This window comes from Calidris pugnax, unplaced genomic scaffold (assembly GCF_001431845.1).
Source record: "Calidris pugnax isolate Ruff unplaced genomic scaffold, ASM143184v1 scaffold175, whole genome shotgun sequence".
Classification (NCBI taxonomy): domain Eukaryota; kingdom Metazoa; phylum Chordata; class Aves; order Charadriiformes; family Scolopacidae; genus Calidris; species Calidris pugnax.
The window spans coordinates 249,558-257,536 of record NW_015090888.1 but is presented as its reverse complement, the minus strand read 5'-3'; the positions used below and the strand labels follow the sequence as shown (position 1 = coordinate 257,536).

Here is a 7,979-nt window from a genome sequence, read left to right as displayed (position 1 = left end):
CTTTTATTTAATCATAAAAAGTCTTCCTCACAAATGCAAAAGCTAAATTTATTAAAATTTATGAAATAATCTATAAAAAGTCTGAAACAGTATGTAAACACAATGTATATAGTGGGGAACTATAATACCATTTACAGTAAGAACTTGCATTCAAACCATATAATTATACAGTTATATAATAACTGTATAAAGGATTTTCAAAACAACTGGAAAGATTACCTTACACTTAGTCATTCATTAAAATACTAGGTACATTAAAAAGTATGTAGAGAGTTTCAGGTTATCCACTTAACCCTTGAGAATCATTTGTGTTTAATGAGCACAGGATTATACAAAGTTCTGCCTCATTTATGGTTTAACTACAAGACCAAACTACTCTGCTAAAAGATGATAGGCACAAAAGCTGTGATTTCCTTTGAAAATACAGTCTTAATTGTTTTCAAATTTTCAGGGAAAATCCATATGTATTTGAAATTTTTCTATAATTCAATGCCCTTCCCTTACTTTCTTCCTTCCTGAGAAGGTCTATATTGCTCTTCTAGCAACTGGAGCGTATGTGAACATGCTGCCCCCCTCTTCCAGAAGATGACCAAGTTTTGCTATAAAAGACACAACCCACTGAGAAATAATATAGGTTATATAATGTATCCTTATGCTCCTGCCTCTGGTTGGAAGGAATGTGTCAAATAGTGATGACTTCGATGATCTTACCTGTCCAGGAGTTGAAAAATGGGGTGACCTCCAACATAACTTCTGAAGAAACACATACTTAGATGCTGAGAGAATTCCAATATAGATGATTAAGGAAAGTTCCACCAATTAATTAATTAATTCCCTTTGTATCACTAGTCTCTTGTACTCATAACCAGCCATACAACAGTCTACTTTTTTCATTCAGTCCTCTGATCCCTTTGTTCTCTCTGTCCTTCACTTAGTATGTCTCATGTTTGTCTTCCCTTTCAACTCTTTCCCCACTTTAGAGAGTGAATTACTTCATGCCTTATTCTTATGCAGTGGGATCTTCTTCGTTCATTGTTCAAACAATGTTGGAAAAGAGTTTGGTAGCTCTTATACCTTACAAGACTGATGTCTGTAACTTCAGTGTTTCAAACCTGAGTGTCTGTATCAATGAAGAAGTTTAAATTTAGAAGCTTTACAGAAGTTATTTTTGTAGAAAATGGGTTTGGCAAATATGTACTTTCAAGACAGCTTTTCACACACACACACAAATGCAAAACCACACAGAAGCTGAGATGTGTTAAAACGAACATTTTGTTTCTGGGAAAGATGAGGTTTTCTATTCAGGTCTCTTTTTCTGCCCTTTAAATTAAGTGATCTAGGAATCCATATGCATGTAAGATATACTTGCAGATATAGCCTTACTGTGACTCTGTTTCAACAAATTGTGTTTAGATGACAACTCCTTTTAGCAGAAATTTCCTTCCTTCCTGATGCTAACTGCTCCTGGGAATTCACAAACACATATGTACTATCACAATAAAATGGAATTTCTGTTCATGTTGTATTTCAGATTCATTCAACACATATCTCTGCAACAACCTGAAGATAATAGAAATCCCATTTTTCCTCTCTGAGCTTGGTGTACCATTCCAGATGACAAAGAGGAAAGAAAAAGATTCCATTTCATAGGATAGAGGAAAATATTTCAAATGCTAACCATAGGTATCATCATTTTAACTCCCTTTCATGCAACAAAGATACTGTTCTAAGAGGTATCCCTGCTTAAGTAAGAAGTAAGAAATAAGAAGGGGGATGCAAAGAGAGCTCAGTGAATTGGCCTAAGCAGCAAAATTGGACTTGTATAAGAGTCTTACACCCTGCCATATCACATAGGCTGTTTTGGGCATGATTAACTGTTGCATTTCCATATGTCCACAAATTAAGCCACATCAAGATGAAAGAAAATGAAGTCTAATGAAGAAACTATGCCCTTTTAAAATATGTATATTTTGGTTTAAGTAGCTATCCAGTTTAATGTCGAAGCCCTGCCTTTCATTTCTACATGCACATGCAAAAGTACAAAGAAGCATCGTACAAGGTGCCTGGTTGCCAATATGTACATGTGCATGTATATGTTGGTGTACACATGCAGTGCTCATTTCAGGAAGGCATGTGAGGAATGAGCTGTATTTGTGTACTATTGACAGGTTTTCCTACTTCTTAAAATCATGTTCTGATGGGCATTGAAAATAGAGTCCATAGCAGGTTTTCTAGGATTTCAGTTATGAAAATTACAGCTGTTCTTACAGGTATGCAAATCAGAAATGATCCTGTAGTGATCCGTCAATTGCATAGCACATCTTTGCATTTCTTGCCTTGAGCTAATGACTAGAACCAAATTACTGTTTCATTACTTGGAAAAGAGACCAGACTGTGATTTAGAAAAGAAATGAGGGCTGTTGTCCTTTTTCCTCTGAATTACTCACTGGTTATTTTTTATCATTATAAATGATTTTATGATTTCCCACTCATCTTTAGGCTACTTGAATACAATACATTGATATTATCACAAAACTGATGTTCTGACTGTGACCTCTTTTCTTAAACATTTTGTTCAGGGCCTTTTCTGTGTATGGCTTTAGCAGTATCTGATAGTCCTCAGTCCCATGCAGTATAACAGAAATAATTTTCTGTCTGTCCATTACAAAGGAATCTTAAGAACATATACTTTGTAAAAATATAGTCATAATGTTGTGATTGTAGCATACTTCTCCCTCAGGGAGCAGAAATCACAACATAGAGTTTACAAGGAATTTGCTTCTAATTAAAGAAAGGCTTCTAATTAAACTAGTAAATTACAGTAATCCAGAAAAGTCTCTTTAGTGGAACAGAGCTTTGTTTCAAATACTGGCATCTTAGTTTTATGCTATGTTTCAATCGTTTTCTAGAAAATCTTGTACATTTTTTTTCTGGATCCTCAATGAAAAAAGCCACAAGACAATGTGATTTGTATAATTTAATTCTGCTAGTGTTAGAACAGGATAAGTTTTGAACTTTGCTTGTTTCCTGATTTGATTTGATTTACCATACCAGATTTTAAATAGAGCTGCCAGTGCCTCTAAGTAGCATTGGTGTGTGTGGAAATAGTTGAGATGTTTTAGAAGGGTCTGATAAGATGAATTTCAAACTTCCTTCAGGTTGCAAATTGGTAATTTTAAGACAGGACACTCAAACCAACTTCCAGCTTATAAACAAAACAGAGAAAAGACAAAAAAGCTTGCTATTAGACAGGCTGCATGATATCAAAGACTCATAACTCTAGTAACTATTATTTTCCTACCAGTACATGGGTTGGTTTGGGTTTTTTCCCGGGGGGGAAATGGAAAAGAAATAATGTGAAGTAAACCAAATTACATGATAGAGGCTGTTCAGTGTACCCCTGCAAAGCAGCCATGTACCTTACAGCTCAGCCTGCAGCAGGGAAAGATATGGTTTATGGGTTGAGCATACTTCATGTCCCTTTCTTGTTCCTGTGATCAGAGAGATCTGAGATTTTTTTCCTTAAGGCCAGTGAGGGGACACCATGGAGGGGCAGAAGACAGACCAAACCTCTCACCATTTTTCACAGATGGTGAAAATGCCACATCATGAGGTCATTGGCATATCCTGAATTTTCACCAGCTCTGTTAAATGCCATACAAAAATCCTCTCCAAACCACTACTGTGACCTCCATTTATGTCATAATGGGAACAGTTTTTGTCATAATGGGAAGAAAGACTCCAATTCTTTAACTTGGTATGCAAATCCTTTCTCTCAATTGAAAAGGCTGTAATTGAATCTTTATCCATTTTGCATGCTTAGAGAAAGCAGCTGAGCTATTAAAAACCAAAAATAAAATATGTAAAATAATGTAAATATTAAATTGCTTATCTTGATACTTCCTCTGAGATAAATAGGTGAGCATGTGCTGATAACAGCTAGTTGGGATTGGCATTGCCCTGCAAATTTAAGGCTTTCAGGAGCCCATGAAAAGCTGAGTGAAGATTGTGATTTCTTGAGTTGCTATGTTCACATCAGTTTCTCTCCTTTTTCTAACAGTTGCTATAATTGAATCTGTGGCAGGACTTCTAGGAAATGGAACTATCTTGGCTGCCAGTTCAACTAGCTGCATCAGGAGCAAAATGTTGTCCTCGTATGATATGATTATGATCTTTCTGAGTTTATCCCGATTCTTTTTGCAGTTCTGGATGATGTTTGATTTGCTCCTAAGTCTGCTTTGCGAAACCTCCTATTATGAAGAAAATCTGTTTGCAATTTTCAAGATAGTTTTTGTGTTTCTGAACTACTCCAGCTTCTGGTTTGCTGCCTGGCTTAGTGTCTTCTACTGTATCAAGGTTGCTACTTTTACTCAGTCTATCTTCATCTGGCTGAAGCAAAGGATTTCCAGTCTCATGCCCTGGATGCTGATAATATCAACTCTTTTCTCCTTTGCAACCTCTCTTCCTTTCGCCTGGGATGTCTACATCGTACAGGACAACTTCACTGCTCCTTTAACCATGACAAACTCTTCGGAAAGAAGAGTCAAAGTGAAAACTAGGGTTTTTTTATTGATTATTCTCTGTAACGCAGGCATAGCTTTGCCTTTAATAGTGTTTGTTGTTTCGAGTATCCTGCTGGTTAGGTCTCTGTCAATACACACCAGACAGATGAAAAATAATGCAACTGGCTTCCAGGATCCCAGCTTAGAGGCCCATATCCGTGCCATCAAGTCGATCTTCTCCTTCCTTATCCTCTATGTAACATATTTCATTTCTTTCATTCTCATTTTATCCAGTACTTTTTTACCTTTCAGCGTTGGGGAAGCCATATGTATAGCTTTAATGTCTGCCTGTCCTGCAGGACACTCTATGGTCTTAATCTGGAGCAACCCCAAATTTCGAGAGCTGCCAGCCAGGATTTTTCACCATAGAAACTGTCATGTCAGAACTAGATACACGTAAAAGATGCTGGGCTAGCCTGGACTTTCTAGTTTAGATCCAAATTAATTAAATTGAAGTCACCAGAGGTATAAAGTAATAGAAGCACAAATGAGTGGATTATGACCCTGATGTGGAATCATGAAGAAACTGGGAATTTGCTTGACTTGGATGTGATCCTGGTAATGAAGAATTCTGTAATGTAAAGGTTTAAGGAGCCATCAGGCAACTGGATGCTCTGGTACACTTGCTTTACAGCCCTTTTTTTTTTTTTTTTTCTTTTTTCTTTCACCCCCCTGAATCTGTGGTGTTTTGTTTATATACTGACCAGTCACAAGTGCTAGCCCTTAAGCATTCAAATTCTGCAGCCAGCTGCCTAACGACACTTTTAAGGACCAATTGCACCAAAGCCAACTGTAAATAACGGTTTGCACTGATTGGCAACTCATTCCTACCAGATATTTGATAAAGCAGGCACACAATTTGCTCTTGCTGATCATTGTGGCATGATCTGGAGCTGATCTACTGCCTTTTTTCTTCGCTTTGACTGCAGCCAGCCCACTTCTCATCTCTGTTTTTATTAATCTACCAGGCTGGAGTGAGAAAATATGAGAGAAACAACTCAGGTACATGTAGAAGGATGGGGAGTAGGTGCTCAAGGCACCAGAGCAGACGTTCACCTGCAGTGCCTGGTGAAGACCATGGTGATGTAGGTTGTTCCCCTGCAGCCCATGAAACACCACACTGGAGCAGATGTGCACCTTGCAGGCCACGGAGAACTCATGCCACAGCAGCTGGATGTGTCCTGAAGGAAGTTGCAGCCTGTGGAGATCCCACATAGGAGCAGGCTCCTGGCAGGAGCTGCAGCCTGTGGAGAGGAGCCCACACTGGAGCACATTTTCTGGCAGGACCTGTGTGCGACCAATGCTGAAGCAGTCCCTTCCCGGAGGACTGCACCCTGTGGAGAGGACCCATGATGGAGCAGTTCATGAAGGAGTATAATCCATGAGAGGGCCCCCACACTGGAGCAGGGGGACAGTCTGAGGGTAAGTGTCAAGAGGATGGGGCCAGACTCTTCTCAGTGGAGCCTGGTGACAAGGGGCAATGGGCACAAGCTAGAACACAGGAAATTCCATCTCAACATGAAGAAAAACTCCTTTACTTTGAGGGTGACAAAGCACTGGAACAGGCTGCCTAAAGAGGTTGTAGAGTCTCTTTCTCTGGAGATATTAAAAACCCACATGGATGAGTTCCTGCCCAGCCTGCTCTAGGTGAACCTGCTTTGGCTGGAGGGTTGGATTAGATGATCTCCAAAGGTCCCTTCCAACCCCTACCATTCTGTAATTCCCCAGCAGTACGTGGCTTTTTGTCTTTTTCTATGAAGCAAGAGACCTCATAGGAGTCTTCTAACATTTATCATTAAGTTCAGTGAAATTTTATAAAGTACTGGATTGAATATCATAGTTTGAAACATTGCTGAAAAAAATTGTAGAGGTTTGTCTTCATGTTCTGAGTGCTTAGTTTTTAGATGTCTTGCTAACTCTGATGTCTTCATGGTGTCATCAGCTAAGTTTTCAAGGCATGTTACATAGGGTGAGGTACTTCCTGTGCTGATCTGCATGACCAGCTGTGTGCTTGAGTGTTCTGACTCTATGTGCTTGTGTATGGGGCTGAGGAGCACGTGCTCAGCCTCACTACTGGCTCGATCTCAGCAACACAGAGCCACAGCATCCATCCATCATCAGGATAACGGATTCATCAACCTGTAGCAGTACAATCCTTAGATTATAGAAACTAATTAAGAAGAACAGTAAGTATAGAGACTGTTCTAAACAAGTATCGTAAATATCATCTATGCTGGCGATGTTTCAACAGGATATATTAGTTCTACGTTTAATGAAATTATGTAACAATATACTAACATCTTTTAGTAGCTATTAACAAGTTACAATATTGTCCTAAGGCACAATGGTACAATTAGAGAACTGGACACAGATCATGTCAGCAAATTGCTTACAAAAATTATTAAAATCTTAATAATTAAAAATTACTTAAATATTAGTTTAGTTTTGGTAGACTATTTGTATCTTATAATTCATCCCATGTGTAACAATTAAACTATAGCACTTGCACTTGTTTCATGCAACTTTCTATTGTCCTGGCAGCCCATTCCAGGGAATGACCTTTGTTTTCACGTCCAAAAGACTTGGAGTAATTCACATGCATATACTCATTGCACATCTCTAAAGCCAAATCTGGCAACCAACAAACCCTGTCTGGCAACTAACTAACAAGCTGATATTGCTGCCATTCTAGCTGCTGTTTTTGATTCCTCTCTTGCTGTATTCTCAATTATGCTCATGTTCAAGAATTATCTAGAAAGTACTATGCCAATCTTTTTCTCCAGGAAGGGGCAAAGTGAGCTACTGAAGGAAAGATAATTTCTTCATGTTGCAGAAAAATGACCTTCCAGTTCTTGGGGTCATACTGTGTTGTGGACTTGGGTGGACCATCAGGAAGTGCCACATTCTGACATAAAGGTCACCTTCAAGGTTTTATGCAGTGACCTAGTTCCTATCACCAAATGTCCTCATATCATATTCTGGGTGCCAACACCTGTGAAGAAGGTCCTCCATTGCATTGTGTAGCCTTACCATCCCAGTGCTGATTGATTCTAGTTTAATGGTGAACTCTATACTTTGATTGCAAAGCAGCCAATTTGAAGTCCTTAGTGTAGATGGAGATGGAGGTCTCCTAGGCCATCTTCCAGACTGTCTACCCATGAGTCGAAAACAACATCACAGAGATCAGATGGTTGTTAGCTGAACCTGAACTCCCGATCTTCATGGAGATGATTAACAAAGTGCACATCCCCATACGCTGTTTATAGAGAGGCTGCTATCAGTACATCCATTTCAAAAGCTACACGACATGCTGTAAATCCAGAGGGAGAATTATGGACGAAGCATAGGTGACAATTGTTGTGTGTGTCAAGGAGCAGCAGGAGGAGCTGTTCCATCAGGGAAGGTGATCCAGGAAGT

At 39.0% G+C, this 7,979-nt stretch overlaps 1 protein-coding gene across 1 annotated transcript; it reads left to right on the top strand.

Moving 5' to 3' along the window:
• Window positions 1–4,026: 4,026 nt before the first annotated feature.
• Window positions 4,027–4,962, top strand: LOC106891172 (taste receptor type 2 member 40-like). The gene has a single exon (XM_014947505.1). It carries the CDS (start codon window positions 4,027–4,029, stop codon window positions 4,960–4,962), a length of 936 nt encoding a protein of 311 aa, XP_014802991.1.
• Window positions 4,963–7,979: the final 3,017 nt, after the last annotated feature.

Excerpts from the sequence above, each read along its gene's own strand:
- LOC106891172 (XM_014947505.1), top strand. The coding sequence starts at position 4,027 with ATGTTCACATCAGTTTCTCTCCTTTTTCTAACAGTTGCTATAATTGAA.